Source organism: Cyanidioschyzon merolae, chromosome 8 (assembly GCF_000091205.1).
Source record: "Cyanidioschyzon merolae strain 10D DNA, chromosome 8, complete genome".
Taxonomy (NCBI): domain Eukaryota; phylum Rhodophyta; class Bangiophyceae; order Cyanidiales; family Cyanidiaceae; genus Cyanidioschyzon; species Cyanidioschyzon merolae.
Genome location: NC_010134.1, coordinates 38,420 through 57,233, shown reverse-complemented (window position 1 = coordinate 57,233; position 18,814 = coordinate 38,420). Strand labels below are relative to the sequence as shown.

At 53.8% G+C, this 18,814-nt stretch overlaps 5 protein-coding genes and 1 non-coding gene across 6 annotated transcripts; 3 read left to right on the top strand and 3 right to left on the bottom strand.

Moving 5' to 3' along the window:
- Positions 1–673: 673 nt before the first annotated feature.
- On the top strand, positions 674–2,047 carry CYME_CMH019C (similar to UVB-resistance protein UVR8; the record flags this gene model as incomplete). Its single annotated transcript, XM_005535953.1, has 1 exon — positions 674–2,047. The coding sequence occupies one exon, from the start codon at positions 674–676 to the stop codon at positions 2,045–2,047; it is 1,374 nt and encodes a 457-aa protein (XP_005536010.1).
- A 988-nt stretch (positions 2,048–3,035) lies between these two features.
- Positions 3,036–5,855, bottom strand: CYME_CMH018C (hypothetical protein; the record flags this gene model as incomplete). Its single annotated transcript, XM_005535952.1, has 1 exon — positions 3,036–5,855. One exon carries the CDS (start codon positions 5,853–5,855, stop codon positions 3,036–3,038), a length of 2,820 nt encoding a protein of 939 aa, XP_005536009.1.
- Positions 5,856–8,269: 2,414 nt separating this feature from the next.
- CYME_CMH017C (RNA polymerase I, II, III common subunit) lies at positions 8,270–8,770 on the top strand (the record flags this gene model as incomplete). Its single annotated transcript, XM_005535951.1, has 1 exon — positions 8,270–8,770. One exon carries the CDS (start codon positions 8,270–8,272, stop codon positions 8,768–8,770), a length of 501 nt encoding a protein of 166 aa, XP_005536008.1.
- A 1,146-nt stretch (positions 8,771–9,916) lies between these two features.
- CYME_CMH016C (similar to thiamin pyrophosphokinase) lies at positions 9,917–10,672 on the bottom strand (the record flags this gene model as incomplete). Its single annotated transcript, XM_005535950.1, has 1 exon — positions 9,917–10,672. The coding sequence occupies one exon, from the start codon at positions 10,670–10,672 to the stop codon at positions 9,917–9,919; it is 756 nt and encodes a 251-aa protein (XP_005536007.1).
- A 22-nt stretch (positions 10,673–10,694) lies between these two features.
- CYME_CMH015T lies at positions 10,695–14,321 on the bottom strand. Its single transcript, XR_002461293.1, has one exon. It is a non-coding gene; the product is annotated as a hypothetical transcript (transcript).
- Positions 14,322–14,525: 204 nt separating this feature from the next.
- CYME_CMH014C (cysteine desulfurase for iron-sulfur cluster formation sufS) lies at positions 14,526–16,046 on the top strand (the record flags this gene model as incomplete). Its single annotated transcript, XM_005535949.1, has 1 exon — positions 14,526–16,046. The coding sequence occupies one exon, from the start codon at positions 14,526–14,528 to the stop codon at positions 16,044–16,046; it is 1,521 nt and encodes a 506-aa protein (XP_005536006.1).
- Positions 16,047–18,814: the final 2,768 nt, after the last annotated feature.

Here is an 18,814-nt window from a genome sequence, read left to right as displayed (position 1 = left end):
ACGAATCTCGAAGCTGCATATCTAAAAAGCTTCGGAAAGACTCCAAAGGCAGGAACAGAACGATCAGTTCAGTTTCCACTCGAATCTGATACGGTTGTCACCGATAGGCACCTACTTATTTAAAGAAGAAACGCCACCACCCGGGTCGCACCAGCCCTTAATGATCCAGTTCAAGTGCCTCCGAACGCACAACTTTTATTACAAACCAACTGAAAGCGTCTTCCAGCGTTCTAGAGCGTCTGCATCAACCAAGGTCCGATTCGCGTCGTTCCAGCTTGGGCATGATACAAACGCCAAACTGGAGCTCGAGCGTCGCGCGCGAACGACGCAATCGGATTCTCAGCTGCATCAGTTTTCCTTCGCACGCCTCGATCGTGCAGCAGACAAAGTCGGTACTGCCCCGGGGCATCGTGCACGTGCGCGTACCTGGAGGCGCCTTCGCCCCCGCGAAATGGAGCCTTCGCGCTCAGACAGCGTGTCCGCCCGCCGCTGCGGCGCCGGCGACGCGAATTGGTTACTGCAGCGCCAATCAAATGCTGAGTTTGTCGCAGGGTCAAGTAGACGCATCTGGACTTGGAAGCAGGGTTAACCTCAGTGCAAAACGCTCTTTGGGTGTGCTTGCACCGGTTTGTTGGGATAAAGCGTCTTCGTCGGCAACGAGGCAGCTGGTTGGATGAGGAGAGAAGGTTTGGAGAGAGGCACTGAGGAAGGTTCGGAGCTGCAACCAGCCCTCGTTGTGTGGGGAAGAGCGAAGAACCATCGACTGGGCATTCCATACGCCGAAGGTGACATATTCCAGCCGAGCGAACTTCCAAAAATTGTATTAGATCGACTGGTAAGTGATCGAAGGACGCCCAACCACGTTCTGCAGGTCGCTTGTGGAGGCAGTCACACTGCAATTCTGTTGCGGAACGGCGCCTTGTACACAGTAGGTCACGGATTGTACGGACAACTAGGTCTTGGGCAAAGAATACGTAGGGTTTCCTTACCAACTCGCGTACGAGGCGTACTAGGTCCAGAAGCGATCACAAACGTGGGTCGCAGCTCTGCCGTAGCCCTGCCGCCCATAGAGGCCGTGGCTTGTGGACGCTATCACACTTTCGCAGTCTCGAGCGACGGGAGGCTTTTCTCCTGGGGAGGCGGGAAGAATGGCCGCCTCGGTACAGGAACAGAGCTGAGGTCGTTCCTACCGTGGCCCGTGAGTACCGTCCAGGAGAAAGTCCCGGGCCAACCAGGCAATGTTCGTCGCTCGCTAGCAATCCCCAGTGAATGCCAGATCGTCGCTGTTGAGTGCGGGTACCATCACTCCGTCGCTTTAAGCGCTATCGGCGTGGTGTATACTTGCGGATGGGGTGCCTATGGCCAGCTGGGTCACGGAAGCTGCAACGACGAACCATCGCTCTTGGCAGTCACTTTTCGGGACGAACATGGGAACGCTTTGCCTAATCTTCGAATCATCAAAGTGGCCAGCGGTGACCGACACACGCTCGTCCTGACTGATGACGGTCGCATTTATGGATTCGGAAGCAATGAATACGGCCAACTTGGCATCACCATGTCCTGCGATCAGGAAACAGCAGAGAATCCCACGAGTAAGCAGTGTGTTTTCTCCGAGCCTCGGCTCCTAACAGGCGGCGCGCTCGCCGGCCGCCGCATTGCTCAGATTGCCTGCGGGGAGCGTCACTCGGTCGCTTTGAGTGATCAAGGTGAAGTGATCTGCTGGGGTCATGGTATGAGTGGTCAGCTTGGCTTGGGCGAGAGTATCACAATGACGCCGACTCCGCAAATTCTCAACACTAGGAATTCACCACTTGCCTCTCGCAGAGTGACTGGCATTGCCTGTGGCCACGAGAACACACTTTTTCTAGTGAGCGATAACGAGATATACGTCACGGGTAGCGGCGAATACGGCTTACTTGGCATTGGGGCCGGAGCGCCGCGCATGGCTTTTGAACCCGTCAGAGTGCAGTTGCCACCAGGTTTCCGAGTCGATCGAGCAACGATGGGCCATTTCCACGCCGCTGCTTGGGGATACCGTTCGCACTGAAATCCGCGGTGAATGCGTCTCACATAAGGAATCGCACATTCTCACGGTGCCACGACGCGTGCGGGGATATCGTAGCTGACAATATCGCTGTGGCATGCCGCAATAGCCTCAACGGCGGCAACCGCGCGGCTGAATGTCGGTTTACCGCAGCATGCCTTAAGGGTTCACGCAGGGGCATCACTTGTGGATTGCCCAGGCTATACAGTGTTTCTCATGTGACGAGGCTGGCGATGCAGCGTGTACGGCTCGACGCGCGTCCAGAGCGCTCGCCCTCGAAGCACTCAGGGATGTCTTTGTCTGAAATGTCTCATGCATGCCACTCCTGTTCTGTGTAGCGCCACGTGGACGCAGAGCGCGTTCTACTTTTCGAGCGCTGTGCTTGGATTGGCTGCAGCGCGGATATCAGCTTAAAATGCGGCCGTTAATTGGCATTGGCTGCGGGATGCAGCTTCTGATCACGACTAGAGTGCGCATGTTTGAGCGTGTAGCAATTGTTATCCTAAGATGGCCTCCCGCTTAGAGTTTTTCTTCGTGGGCGCGAGGGAAAGTTTGTCATGACTCAACTTGTGCGGCTATCCGCAAACGAGTATTGCTACAGGGGTTTCTGCTGCCGCCGTCGTCGCCGTCGCCGCTAAAAATTTCGGCGAAACGGATTGTACTCTGCGCTTGTCCAGGAATGAGATTCGCGTCAAGGGCGCGTGCCGATTGACGTATCGCGCACCCTTTCACTTTCAAGTCGTGGATGTATGGCATGTATACAAGTTGTCTTCTCGATCATCCGTGTGTTTACTTCTGCAACAGGCACATTTTTGCCGATGATTAGTTGCAGAAATACGAAATTTCCGGCTACTTGTACATGGAAGCTACAGAAACAGAAGGCGAAGGATGCAGAGCCCTTGTTGGAACCCACTGGAAATAGGTTCAAAGTCCTGTTGTCAGGCCACAGCAAGCCGGCCTTCATAGGAACGTGAGGAACGCTCCGTACGCTTCAACACTCGCTTTTCCGGTTTGCCGCCGCGACTTCCATGTAAAGATCGCTCTCTGAATTCCTGGATTCATGAAATTCTGTTCGGGTATGCTGGAGGTAGCAACATACATTTTGCTCCCATTCGGTGGAGCCGGAAACTTGCAGAGCTTCCGCCCAGCTGCTCTGCTGTCGACGTACGCACTGCATCTTAAATTCGAAGTTTGTCATGGCCGCGATATCCGTCTTGGCACCGCGGGTATGCAGGAGCGCGAACAACGCCTCGCGTTGAAGGGCGACCAAGTCCGCTGTCCTGAACGCCATCTCGAAGCAGCTGGTTGCCTCTCCGGTGTTAACGGATTGCTGCGACTGCATCTTGACAAGCGCGATTCCGCCCAACATCATCCAGACTCGAGCCCTATCTGAATGTGACAAACAGCTCTCTTCACTGACCAAAGACTTCCAGAGAGCTGCACTACCGAGGGACGCAGAATCTTTCTGATCCAGAAGCATAGAGTCTGCCGACTCAAGCAACCGAGATGCGGAGTCCACGGCTTGCATTGCTAATCGGACCTGTGCAAGGGACAGAATACCACGAAAACGCCGCGGCTCGTCGCCAATGGATTCAGCGAGAGATATGCTTGCCAGCGACGCCGCCAGCGCCCGCGCATTCATCTCGGCGCTCAGATAGCACTCAACTTGCAGAAGCAAAGCGTCAACGAGACGCGAGCGGCAACCAAGGGCTGCATATTTGTTAGCGGTTTGAGCGAATTCCTCCGCGAAATATAATGCTTCAGAGACTTGTGCACGACAGAGCCAGAATCGCGCATGACAGTCGAGCACATCTAATATGGCGTTCAAGGTAGCCGTCGATGCGGAGTTTCCGGCCAAATCTGGATACTTCTCTTGCACGATAGGAGGTGCGAATGATGTTAGACGCTCTAGGCAGGCGGCAGCGATCTGCCATTCCTCTCGGGCGACCGCATACTCGAACGCGATCCGAGCGAGGCACTGGTGCAAAATGCGCAAAACGGGCGACGATTCGGGCTCATCGTCAGCCGCTCGTACAAGAGCGCAAGCGTTCCGAAGCGGCAAAGCAGCTGTCCAGGAAGCTCGCAAAATGCCATGCCTCATGAGCGTTTCGGCGCTTGCAGCGCACAAAGCTCTCGCGAGATGCTCGGTAGGGGCTAATCCAAGCTCCTTCGAGGTCAGTAGAAAATTCGCATCGACATGAGCAGCATCTTCCGGTCCATCATCAATCGAGGCGGATTGATGTAACTGCACGGGGAGCTCTCCAAGAGGATGCCTCGAGCGTTCATGCTCTCCAAAGTTTGCGCCGGCGCCAGCTTTCTTTGCGTTCGATTCGCACGAATCATGATCTACAGACGAGAGACTCGAGGTAGTTTCATCGTGAGTGCGGTGATCTCCATCTTCTGTAAATTCCCTGATATTTGGGAGCAGCGACCGGAGCCGCATCTCCGTAAGCGACTCTCGAAGGACAAGCGGCTGTCCAGACAGGACTGCCAATGTGTGCATCGATGCGAGCACCAGATGTGTGTCCTCTGGAGAGTTCACGCTCGCAGCGTATGCGCACTCCATGTGCCGAAGAATTCGTCGCCATTTCCGAAACTTGGTAGCTGTATGATTTCCGAGGGGAAAATTCATATTCAGAAGCGTGTGCGCAGCTGCCAAGCGAGCTAATACGCTCTCTTGGCTGAGTTTTGGAGAACGCGTCCAGCAGTCTTTGAGGTATCGCAGCCGCTTGCGCTCATTTTCCGTGAGGCGACTTATCCACGTCAAGGCTCTCGAGAGCGTTACATGATCACCGGTCTGCTGCGCAACGCGAATGCTCTCTTCTAGTGCAATTCTCGCCTGCACCGGGTGTCCCATCAGTACCAGCATGCCCGCAACCGCAACAGCGGCCTCCTGAGGGCCGCTATCGAACATACCTCTATTGCATCGGGCTATTGCCAGATCGTTGTAACGCCGGAGGGCGAAATTCGCCTCGTTCAGGTTCCGCCTCCATACGGCGTCAACCCAGCGGAAGAGCTCAGCCGCTGGGTCAGTGGATGCCTTCAGAAGCGCTCGGTCCCGCGGATGCGGCGGGCCACCAGCAATAACAATCGCACGCACTGCACGATGCGCCGCGCGTCGAACTGCACTAAAGTCGAAGGAGGTATGTACCACGTTTGCATAATGAGTGCTTGGTGCCTTCGTATGGTCAAGCGTCACTTCCCGATGCAGTTGAGCGACGGCCTCAAATGGAAGCGATTCAAAAGCAACGCGACAACGACGTACAAAAGTGCCTAGTGCGCTTCCCCCGGCGAAAGCACTTCGCTGGAGCACTCTATCAGTGCATATACCGCGCTCAAATGTATCTGATTGCTCATGTGACTGAAAGCTCTCGTCAACCTGCAGCGAACCGAGCACGACATCACCGAGTGAGAGCGGCACACTCACGAACAAGTCACCCAAGAGCACCTCAAAGGCGTCGTAGAGAACGTCAACAGACTCGCTCAAAACGTGCCGAGTAAGCTCTACCCAGCGGTCTGCAAAGTGTTGGAGTTCTTCCCTCTCAGCCGACGGCAACCTGTCTAGTACAGAGCGTGCTGGAAAGTATGTGTCAGGACTGCTCAGTCGCCAGTCAAAATTCTCCGCTGGGCCAGCACGAGCGACATGGAGCAAGTGTAAGCAGGTGAGGGCGCGTCGCTCTTGCACCGCTGCGTTAGTTCCAGTTGCTCCGTCAATCTGTGGGTTACATGGCACCTGTGCACAAAGCGCAGCTGCAACGAGGTGTAGTACGCGAAACGGCGTCAGCAGATCAACCGCTTCACGTACATCCATGGGAAGTTCTTGGACAGCCCTAGAAGTAGCTCTTTCCAATACAGAGCCTGCGTGACGTCGAAAGGGCTCCTAAACCAGTTGCGGAACTTGAGCACTCAGGAGCGCAGCGAACGCGTCCGCCTTTGCACGCGGAACGTGGAGTTCTCCGACCGCAATGGCGCGCATTCCGGTGACGCCCGTGTGGAAGTGCGACGCATGCCCCGTTGATCTGCGTAGATTGCGCGTTTGATCCTCCACTCAACGAAACTTACCTATATTTGTCAGCATAACGAAAACGTTTCACCACCACGGAGGGTCAATATAGATCTACTCAAGCGCAGACGCCTCCCAGGCAGTTGTACGAGCCGCCTGCTTTTGGTTTCAGTTTTTCCTCGCGCACACGTCGACCCTATGAGTCTGGCCCCAAAAAGTTGGATCGCATCTGCTCCTGTTGTCTCGTCTTCAGCACCGCACATGTCCTGGTACTGGTGGCAGCGTTAATGTCCCGGTTCACGAGCTTCCTCCGTGCGGCACTGCTGGTTGGACTCACCGTTACACGGACTGCTCGAAGTGGTGGGTTCAGTGCTACCACAGTCTCTTCATCGTTCTGTCGGGCGAGCACCCTTTCTCATCTATTTCCCATCTTCTTCTTCGCCGTCGTCGCTTGCTTTTTTTACTCGATGGTAGGCGATAAGACGTTTTTTCGTTTTTTCTTCTGGGACTCGGCAATGACGGCCCTTGAGGATCCCCGCCTTCGATGTCCATAGATTTCCCTTGGATTTTTTATGTTTGAAAATGAACGCACTTCGAATGCATCCGCCATAAACTGCGAAAAAGCATTTGATGATACGCATCTGAGGGTGGAACTCAAGTGCAGTTAGAGAATACAAGAGCGGATGCGGCCTCGAGCCATGGTTAGAATGGGAATAGCTGCACCGAAAGGAAGTCCGAGCCAACTGATTGTAAGCTACGTCCAAAAGGGTTGCAAGCTCCGTGGGGTGCGCCTCTTGCGGTGCGGCTGGAGCAGCCGCTTTGAGGCAAAATTTCCTCGTGTTTGAAGCCGTGGTCGAAACTACCGGGAGAACCGGCTGAGTCGTTGATTTGCTTTTGCGGTTCGAGGAAGCAGTGCAACTTATTTTAAAGAGGCCGACGGTTGCTAAATAGAGCAGAGAATTCAGGAGTACGTGGACCTGCGTTCCCTTTTTGTTTGTGTTTCTATCTCTCGCTGATATTGAATACAAGGAATCTGTCCTGTAGATTGGAGAATTGTTGCTGAAAGGTTGTATGCTTACATTGCGAGCTCGGGAAAACGATGATTCTTGAACAAATCAGTATTTCTACTGCAGCAACACTGTACATGATCCTTCTCGCTGTACCTATTCTGATCGTCGTGCACTCAAAAACCAACGTATCAAGCTCTACTTACTTGATTGTATCTTCTTCGATCCGTTCCACTTCATATCTTTCATAAGAAATACTATCAAAGGAGCTACTGAATGTGAAGCTTCCGCAATGTTGATACGAGCCGAAATGAAGGGACGCAGATGGACGAAGAAAGAGCACACTTCTATCGACTACCGTTTCGCATCGAATTGCGCACTTTCGATTTCGCAATGAGACGCGACCGCTGATAATAGAAAGGACAGATGCTCGTCTCAGTCGATGAGACATCATTCGGGAAATATGGTAGAACTGAATATGGGTACTGAAGGCACCGCGAATCGCTGCATGTAAAAAAGCGACAAGTGAGAATGACGACAATATCAGCCCGGGCAGCGATTCAATCGCGTAGATGCCTACACGCCGGTACACGAACAGAACTGTTCAATCCCGCATCCTCAGTCGAGGCACTCGCTGTGGCTTTTCCTTCCCGTAATCCTCTGTCGTGCATTTAGATACCGATGCTGTCTGTCCCTCGAAATCCGTCACGGAGTGTGCAGTTGGGGATCGCGTATAGTCGCTCTTCGGTACAGCCTATTCTCTTTGGCTCAGGCATGTCCTAGGCTTCTTTCCTGCTGTCAAAATCGGTTTTTACGCTCAAGGATCATGACACGAGTTGTTCACATCTGTGAAACGGAAATATACAGGGCGTCATTTGGGATCTTAAAGCTTCTTATTCGGGGAAGGCTCACCGGGCCTCATTCGCTTGGAAGCTCCGCGTCAGGAAGCTCTTCATCGGAGTTCCGGACACAAGGCTGCTAGCTATCCACATTTTGCGGGAAATTTTCGTCATTAAACGTTCGTTAGGCAACACTGGCGACGCTCGGTGGTGGAAGATGCGAAGTCGCTGAGTGCGCAGCAGCGGGCGCCATCCACAGCACGGGGCGCATCGCCAGCGCGGACGTCGCAGCGTGCCGACCAGCTTCCACAGACAAACGTTTGCGTCTCATCGAGCGTACAGGTTTCTGCTGCGGCACGTCACTGCACAACTGCAAATGGCAGCCGATGAGGAAGACGTAGATGACTATATCGAAGACGAGGAAGCTGAACCCGAGTTGCCCTATGACTATGGCGATGACTATGAGGGTGAGGAACTTCAGGAAGAGTCAGAGGAGCTGAAAGAGTCCGTTCCTGAAACAGAGATCGATGCCGAAGTACTCCCTGACGGGGAGCAGGAGCAAAAGCCAACGATATACGCTGGGGACAATGAGAAGGTTGCTCGAGAATCAAGCCACTGGAGCAAAGACCAGTCGGACCTAAAGAATAGAGTGACGACTCCTTTCCTGACCAAGTACGAACGCGCACGCGTGCTTGGCGCGCGTGCTCTGCAGATCAGTTTGGGAGCCCCCGTGCTGGTTGACCTCGAGGGTGAAAGCGATCCACTGCTGATAGCGGAGAAAGAACTTCGTGCAAAGAAGATACCGTTGAAGATTCGACGACACTTGCCGAACGGCGCGTACGAGGACTGGAGCGTCAACGAGCTTACGAGCGATTGATGAAGTGACAGTCTGTTTCGAAGCACGGCGACGAACGTGGCAGATCAGACTACACTATACGCTGAAGATTTTGCAAGTGAGCTGAGATTCGAGCGCAGTTGGAGCTATCCCCCGGTTCTAGTGGTGGAGCGGTGGTTGCTTTCTTTCACAACCACACTATGTGTCCTCCCTCTAGCATCCCGTACATGGATGTGGAAGCTTGCGTGAGATGCCTTGGTCGGAGAGTACTCCCAAGACAAGCGCCGTGCCAGGGATGTGTTGGGGGAACTCAGAGCGCATCATGGCGTCCCGTAATGAGCAGAGGCGGCTGCAACATGTTGTAGTTTCCGCTACATAGACACGCACCTGCCGGCGGCCTGAGGAAAATCGTCACTTGGTCATTATGTGTGCTCATGCCGGTCTTCAAATACGATATCATTTCCGGTGATAACGTCAGTGCACACTGCGTAGGTAAAACGAGATGGTTCCCTGTACGAGAGCGTGCGTCTGAGCGGCGCCCTGCTTGAGCCTGAGGATAGGTCTTTCCACTGACGTACGCGATGACTGGCCTGTATGGAATGAATACGCAAGCGTGCGCAGAAATGGTTCGCGGCGCCTCAACTTCAGGATTGCCATATCGCAGAGGGCTTGTCGAGGAAATCTCTCTGGACTCGTATCTAATTGAGATCTTGATTTCTATTCCAGTTGACCGATGTAATCTCCTTTGAAGCTTTTCTCACTGCAATGACTAGTAAGGGGACTATGGCGATGAATCTATTTCCGGAAACAAACGTCGAATGTCTCGGTTGCGGAAATATAAAATCCACGGTGCCACTGTGCTGAACACTCTAGGCTGGCTCCCGGTATTGGCCGGGCTTTCGAGCGCGTTCTCTGCCAATGGATGCTTATGTGCGGCGACCTTTGAGACACCAGAGACGAGGCCCATACATCCTACTCGATTTTATCCAAGACCAAACAAAGGAAGCGTTATCTCGAAAAATTGGGCGTTCTTTGGCACACCAAAGACGAGGCTCACAAGTCCCATTCGGCATTATCGGAGATCACGTATCCACAGCATTGCCTCGGAACGCACTTTCACTGGGTCCTAGTTGTCGTACTCAGGACGAGTGGCGACGCACCGCATGGGGCTTGACTGCAGGCCAGCCGCTATCCACCTGGCGACGGCCAGCGCACCTCATGGGTCCACAGCAGGAACGCGTCCGTCCAAATCAATACCGAGTTTCCGAGAATGCGATTCGACGAACTTATGAATGAGCCAAACTCTAAAGGACGACCATTCCACCCTTCGCTATTGACATCCCATTGCAAGTTTCGCGTGCGGACATTGCAGGGCCCGCCCATGGGGAACATGCCGCATGAGGGACCTTCTACACATTCATCGATGTGGATGGTATGGCCACCGGGCCGCAGCACAAACGCCATGCTTTTACTCGAAAGCAGAACAACATCTCGGTGTTGATGATGCATAGCGTCTGCATACATGGCATGAATATTTGCCAGCAGGTGATCGAAGCGACCGCCATCACCGCCGATGACAACCGCTCGTTGGAACGCGTCCGGTAGACAAGTCAGCGCTTTTTGGAAGTCGTTTCGACTCTCATCTGGATCACTCTGACATAAAACTGAAGATTTCTCATAAAAACTCCTAGTTTCGTCCTCTACAGAGTCCAAATCGCCCACGAGAACATTGGGTCTGACGTTGGTTCCGCGCAGCCAGTTCGCTCCACCGTCGGCTGCAACGACGAAACCGCAGGCTGACGCCAAACCGTGCACCTGTTCGTTGGACAGTGATCTATCTGGAGAGTTTAGGACGACAAGCGCTGTACAACGCCAGAAGTCAGCCAGCGCTACCACGCGCGTTTTCGGGCGAAGCAAACCCCCATAGTTGTGAGAAAAAGGCATGAACAAGCGTTTACCCAAGCATGTTATGAGCAAACTCTCATTCCAAGGACTGCATTGAGGCCCTTTCGGGTCTAGCTATTGCGTCGACGGGAACACACTAGAGCCCGTGGCGACAGTCGACGAGGCACGATGCCTTTTCGAAGCAGGGGCGAGAACACGTCTGCCAACATCTACAATTGACGATGGTGTGCGCTTCGGCGGAGGTGCTCATGGCGTCGCATCCATGCAAATGGGCATCAATGTCCATTATAGTCACAAACCGTCGGCGAGCGTGTCCGCCAGCTGAACGCTGCGGATACCTGGGTGACGGGTTCGCTTCCAGTGGATGTGCTCGTTAAGAACGCGCAACTGAAACATGCTGGAGAACCGTGCACTTTGGAGGAAACTGTACGCGCCAGAATGCGTTATACCGCTCCGTTGTGGTTGGTAGTTAGCCCATGAGGTAGCCTTCGATGAATACATCTTCACTGTGTCTCCGGGAGTTACGCGATCTCTATGGTATCGCTCTGACGGTCGTGATTTGGCACACCTAACGCCCAGGCCGGCGGGCGAGTAGCAGTTTTGGCGGAAAATCAGCATAGAGTCCATTCCCGTGGCTAGAAGCTGCCGACGGAAGCTTTGTACGTTGAGGATGCGTGGTGTTGCATGCGCCGCCCATTGACGCCAAATTGAAGTTTCACCTGTGATTTCGCATGGGTACCCGTTTTCAGACTGCAAACCTTACAAAAAACTCATATCACGATATCATCATCGAGAAAAGCAAGGCCGAGACCGTCACGCATCGGGCGGGCGCGGCGACGGCATCTCGGGTCCGAGGAACCTCGACGATCACAGTACGGGTGTGATTGTAGCACTACTCATTCCACGATTGAACGGGTTTTCGAGGACATCGGACGTTGTAATGGCATGCAATTGAGATCCAGGGAGGAACAGAGGTGAATGCAGGTAACTCTGCTCACTGGATGCGCGAAAACCAATCATCGCCCAGATCCAATCTTGCCATCCCGAAAGCGGGAACACTGGTGCGTCTCTGTGGTACACTTTCAGTTCCTTCGCAAAACAATGACTTGCTCATCACGAGTATAGCGTAGACAGTGACTTATGCGAGGGTCATCGTCCTCGAGCGCATCAGAAAACTCGGCTTGAAGCGCCATTCTCATCAGATCAAACCCGGCACTCCATCTATTCTTGAGCAGAACAGACTGCAAAGACGCTGCGGATCCGAGAGCGCTGCGTGCACAACAGCGATAAATTCCGCCCGTCGCGCCGTGTCCCAGTCGCGTACGACGCGCCACAGAAACTCCAGGCTTCGGTCAGCGGCGCCCGTCTCGAGCGCTGCTAGGGCATTCGCGGCAGCAGATCGCGGACCGACCCTTTGGCGTGCAAAAACGCAGCGAAGAATGTTCGCTCGCATATCTAGATTAGAAACCCTGGAAACCATCTGTCCAAAGTGAACGAAATTGAGCCTCCACGCGATATCTCCGAGAGCAGACTCTATGAGACGTCGTGGCACACCGAGTCGCTCTGCATTCACGATCGCGACGTCGACAGCGATGGCACTGCAGTCGGGGCCAAACGGCACAGGTTCGTCGCCTATGTTGGAGGGGCACTTCCTTTTCACGCGGTGCGACCTGCGGTTCGCCGACCCATCAAGTGCCCGCATCTTTGGGTGTACCCGGCAAACGAGGTTCAAAACAAAGCGTTCCGTCGCAGTGAGTCGAGCGGAGGACAGATTTCGATAGAGCGCACGCAGTTGAACCCAACACGCATGACACGGATTTTCCATAGCCCCCATAAAGAAGCTGACAAAGTCGAAAAACTCAGAGAATCGAAACGCTCGCTGCCACAGCTCCAGCGGCATCCTCGGCAGCCGACACTGGCCCGCATGGGCATAGATTGTCATCGACGCGGTTGCGAGACGCGACGATGCCCTTTGCCTAGAAAGCAGTGCTCTTGAAAGAGGCATTGGTCCATAAAGAGTCCGGTTTGCGGATTCGCTTGACGCTGGCGTATGTTTGGTCTCGAGTGCACGAAGCAGGTCCGGCGCACTGAGCTTCCGACTCGTCCCTAGTATGCTTGCAGTTTTGAAACGGTTTTCGCTCATGTTTCAGACGCAACTGGAAAATAGAACCCCAAGATTCAGCACAAAACATATTGCTGTCGCCTAGGAGATGGGAGAGCATGCCTGCGACGCACGCATCCGACACGGCATGCATGCAGAACGTGCGTCGGCACCGCGTTGTCAACGCTCGATCGCACGCACGCCTCGCCTGCGTGCTTCATATAGACAGCCATGCTCTTGGAATGCTGATGTCGCATGTATGCACCGTATGATTTCACAAACACACACAAACACGCAAATACGCATACGCAGGTCCGCGGGACAAAGCTGCCCCGCTAGGCGAGCGATGGCAGTACCCGAGGCGCACACGCGTACATGCGTGCGCACACAGGAGCAGCGGGGCGGGTCTGTTCGCAATCACACGGACACCGCCTCCGGGACACTTTTTGTACAATTTCGTGACGTTTGATTCCTGTTTGCGCGAGTTTTGCGCTCTTCGCTCGTACTGCGGATCACTTAGACAGCAACGATGGTGTTACCGACGGGGCAACGCGTGCTCGACCCGCTCCAGGATTTTTGTCTATTTCTGGGACAAGATCCTTTGTACAAAGCACCCTAGTACATCCGAGGCGTTCAGTGAATACGGCTTTCGAAGAATCCATTCAGGCGAGCACCATGGTGGCGGAATCTGCGCATCCCATGCGATAGAGCAAGACCGGTGAAGTGGAACGAGCTCTTCCTGAGTCGAATTGCGCAAGCGTTCGCTAGAGAGTTCACGAGACGTCCATGAAGCATCAGTGGCCCCATACACTATAAAGATCCTAAGCTGCGATTCGAATCGGATGCCTCAGTTCATCCTGTAGGCGATGCGAAGCACAGTATTCACCTATTGCTGCTGAATTCGGAATTGGCGCCATTGCAGGCATTTTTCGGCAACCTGGCTTGAGGAGCAATCGTCGAAACTACGCGAAGTCTGGGTCCGACGCTTCGGGGAAAGAGTCTGGATCCCTGCATCGGTCGTGCGGACGCAGCGCCACGCACGCGAAGCAGCGTCATTGCTGAGCGTGTTGAAAAACCGCACTCGTCACCATCGAAGCAGGATTCCAACGAGCGGTTGCATAATCGAACCCCTTGCTAGCATTTTTTCAAGCAATTCATGCCTCTTCGCGCGCCAACCGCCACATACAGTTCGCACAGCTATGTTATGCCCAGCCGAAACCCAGCGCAAGGAACTCGACTCCACGAGCCTCTCAAAACCGGCTCCGTGGTGTTCGTCTTCAAACCGATTTTATCTTTTTGCCCTAAGCGTACTTCTGAGACGCTTTAACTCTAGCTCGCTGGTGCCCGGAGCAGATGATTTCCCGCGACCTTCAACCTGGCGTCTGCCGTCAACTGGAGAGCAACAGCTCTGCGAGATCTTAAAGGCTGATGTCCGCCCACCGCGAGCGCACGGCGTCTACTCTGCAGACATTCAGAAGCATCCCAGAAAAACCTCACCAGATGCTGAACGGAAGAATGGACAATGCCTCCAGGCTTGCGGTGAACCAAATAAAGAATCGAACCAAGAAGAGGACTGTTTTTCGAGATTGACCAAGTGCCATGACGGTCCAGCAGCGCTCGCCGCACGCTACGATTATCTGCTCCAAGACCGCTGTGATTCACGTCCAGCGTCGGAGAACAGGTTCTATACTGAAGGTCAGCAGCTGCGTTCTGCAAAGTTGCGTAGCTGTCTAAAATATACGACTCGAACTCGGGAACTCTTTTCCTTGCACAGCCTTGGATTCGGGTCACATGTTTACTGTGCAGCACACCGTCGGTACTGCACGCTTCGGTAGAAGCGGCAAGCTTTCCGGTGCCAAGACTCGTGACCAGGCACCTCTAGAATCGTGTCTCAGTGCTGCTGGACGAACTTGCGCTCATCACAGAGGAGCTGCTCGTTGGGTTGGGGCATACAGGCTGAAGGCTGAAGCCTCCAGTGTCGGACAGGCTGGCACATCTGTTGAAGCTCCTGGACACCGCCGAAATCGTCCTGCGATCGCTGCCTTGGACAAGGACTCGTTCCCGATCCTGGAGAGAACCACCACGGAAGGTAAGCAACTCGTCTATCTGGACTCTGCTGCGACGTCGCAGAAGCCTTTGCAAGTCATCGAAGCGCTCTCGCACTTCTATCGGTACGAAAACGCGAACGTCCACCGCGGGGCGCACAGGCTCTCACAGCAGGCAACGGAGGCTTTCGAGAGCGCGAGAGCAAAAGTCGCTCGATTCTTGAACGCGAAAAAGGATACTGAAATTGTTTTCACCCGGAATGCGACTGAAGCGATTAACACTGTAGCGTACGCATGGGGTTTGCTGGGCGGGAACCTCACTCCTGGCGACGAAATCATTGTCTCGGTGGCCGAGCACCATGCCAACCTGGTGCCGTGGCAGCTTGTAGCGCAGCGCACCGGAGCTCGACTACGGCACATACCGCTGTTGCCACAGGTACAAGCCTTGGACATGGATACATTCGAGAAAATGTTGTCGGAGAGAACAAAGCTGGTGGCAATCGCCTATGTTGGCAACGTTCTCGGGTACGTGCAGGACGTCAGACGAATAACGGAGCTAGCTCATCAAGCAGGAGCTTCCGTGCTCGTCGATGCATGCCAGGCGGTTCCTCATATGCCAGTAGACGTCCAGGATATCGGATGCGAGTGGCTCGTGGCCAGTGGTCACAAAATGTGCGGCCCGACGGGGATCGGTATCCTGTATGGGAAAGAGCACGTGCTTCGCAGAGAAATGGCACCCTTTCTCGGTGGCGGTGAGATGATCGCGGAAGTGTTTCTTGACCACAGTACGTTTGCAGATTTGCCGCATAAGTTCGAGGCGGGAACTCCTTCGATTGGCGATGCAGTCGCACTAGGCGCAGCCATAGACTACCTGGAGGATGGCCTTGGCGGCATGAAACGCATTCACCAGTTCGAGCTCCAGCTTGCCCGATATCTCTACGAATCCCTGGAACAGTTCCAAGAGATATCGATCTATGGGCCGCCCCTGGACAACGATCTCGGTCTCGAGAGAGCGGCCCTCTGTGCATTCAATGTGCGTGGTGTGCATCCAAGTGATTTGGCTACCATCATCGACCTAGATGGGATCGCGATTCGTGCAGGACACCATTGCGCGCAGCCGCTCCACCGGGACGCTCTTGGCGTCGGAGGGAGTGCCCGAGCTTCTGTCTACGTCTATAATTCCTCGGCAGACATTGATCGCTTTATAGATGCTCTGGTTGATGCGGTTTCCGTGCTCGGCGAGAAATTGACGCTTCGTCCAGCCTGAGCACGAGCTGCCAGCGGCATCGCTTCGCCGTAGACTTAACACGCGAGACTGGAGGATGTCATGCGAGATATATTCGTGAGGGAAACTAAATCGAATTCCTGGGTACGGAAGCGGGATACGAGGCGCAGTCTCCAGCTGCTGATACCGTGCAAGGTATTCCCCGAAATTCTTGAAGCAGCGGGACCGCTCAATTATGCACAGCAGTGCAACGTTCACGGCTGGAATGCCTATGCACCAAGACAGCGCAGACAGGCAAATAGAATGCTGGGCTCTGTAGTCTGAAACGCCGGGTTTCATGCTGCCTACGCTCGCTCGCATGCGTGCTGACGCCACTGCGCTCGAGCTTTTAGATGCCCCTGTGCCTCACATCCTAGTACATCGTATTCTGTGAGGAAGGCGCGAGGAACGCTTTTCCCGCGCCACCACAGCATCGGGTCCTCTCCTCTATTCTGGTTGCAGTTTTCGGAGCTGTGTGTTCTCTGGGGTATCGCGCTCGATGGTAAGCTACATGTCGCGCTAATGCTTCCGAAATTAGTCGGCTTGCGTGAAGAAACGGGTGTCTCTGATGGTAATAGATGAATGCTTCTATCCGGAATCCCCCGGAGGAACGTGGCATTAACGAGTATGTTGCGCGACCCGCAGAGCCTAGGCGGGTGATGGCAATCATACAAAGCTGAGCATTTTCACCCAACGCGTTATAAACCAAGACGACCCTTTTCCAGGCCCTGCGTATACTCTGTAATATCGAATATGAACCACTATTAGCGTTCTCCAATCGTCAGGAAAATCCGGTTCCGGAATATATATGGGGTGCTCCAGCCTTGCTCGATCGCTGACCGTGCTCTACCAGTGCCGGGCACTAGGTGAGAAACCAATTTTCTTGCTTCTGAGCACTGCCTTTTTTCTTCGAAAGTTTTCAACGCATCAGAAAAGGCCCAAATCGAGCTCCAAACGACTTCTTCGAGACTTTGCAAAATTCAAAGCCGCCACACGCTCAGAAAACACGAGACTTTTCTGGATACTGCTCGAACCGTTCAGACCCCAGAGAAAAATCCTCTAGGGTGCATTCTTGATGGTGGAATCACGTCATTGCAAGCCAATCGTATTCAAACTCCTCGCCACGTAATGCTTGGCTAGCTTACCGAGCACCATCTCCATCAGCTGGCTACGTTTCACGCTCTCCTTCTCTCGTAGTTCCAGCGTGCAACCGTGCACGTTATGCGTGAATACCGCCCCGAATTCGTCGATTGGCAGCGGAGAGCATGAATCCCAGAGCTCTCAACACGAGCGTGGCGATGGACCAGGGGTGCATCCCAGGCGCGCACCAACACGACCAGCGCCCTTAGATACCACCGAACGTCGCAACTTGTGCGTCGTTTCCCGTTCCAACCCGTTGGAGAAATTGGTGAATGCAAGCTACTCGCTCCCGTACAACGGACACCGCGGGCGACCCCCGCGCACCCTCAGATACCACTGCCAAGGGTCATCCGCATGAGCGATGCGGAAGCTCACGTCCTCGCTGAATGATGCAAACAAAGCACCGCCCTCCGCTCGAAACGATGCACGGGGTGTCGGCATGCGTTCTGACGCCTTCATTCCACATTTTGGAATGTTGACTGGTGTCTGTCAGATATAAACTCCGAGAATATGGAGCCCTGGAGTAGCAGAGCATCTTCACATGGTTTCCGTTCAGATCTTCGGCATTGTCCTTGTGCTGTGGAGCTCACGGAACGGGCAGTATACTCTTCAGCCTGGAATCCAAGTTCATCAAAAAGGTTCTCGGTTCGCACATCTTGACCGGTTCAGAACGAATCTCATCGATCGATTTGATACTTTTCCGACCTGCGCTGGATATATTCCGATCGTCAGCGGGGCACGGTGACGCTTTAAAGTATCCAGGAAATTGTGTCAGGAAATCCCTGATCCAACGATCCGGCCATTTCGCTTCGTCCACCCCGAAAAGCAGCTGTTGTTGTCGCACATAGGCCTCATCGAAAAATTAGTGAGAAATATGGATAGCTTGTAGCCACGTGACTGGAACTGCTGTGACCAGTTGCTCGCCGAGCTGCTTCACGGCGGGTGGCGCAAGGCAAGCGTTCCTCGAGTAAGAGGCTTTGCGACCCATAGTTGCGCCCAGCTTCTAAGCGAGCTCATGCTTCCTGTTCCTCCATGTCTTCTTTTTGGAAGGATCGTATCTTTTCTATGCCCGGCGTTTTCTTCTCCTTCTCCTCTATTTGGCAGTGTAGCATTGATATGGTCACTGTAACCCGTATCCGTTTCTCTCAGGAATCCGAATTTCTGGGTGGACGACCCGACTGAAAGTATCATTTTGCATCTGCTTACCTACTATACTCCACGTTGCGTTTCGTGATTTTCTCCCAGCGAGCAAGCGCTCGGACCGAAGCGCACCTTTCTGGTTCCGCCCACGCATGAGCAATAACGCAAAAAATCAGTTCAATGCTGGTGAAGGTTCCGAAGAACGTCTTGTTGAAGAAAGGTGCCCCGTATGCAGACGGAACTTTTCTCAATACATGAGCGTAGAAACGGCTTTCCACACCAACAGTCGAATACCTCTTCGACTGGATTGAACCAGAGAAAATCGGTCGACACGAAAAGCATCTCAACGCGAATCCTAGCTGAATACGCCTTGCCGACTTTGAGAGGTGGAGAGCCACACTGTCCGAGAACAGCACAAAACTCTATGCGAAGGAGAATCGACGGTCAGTGCCTCGACGAAGTACGCGGTGTTCAGAAACACTGTCTCTGTG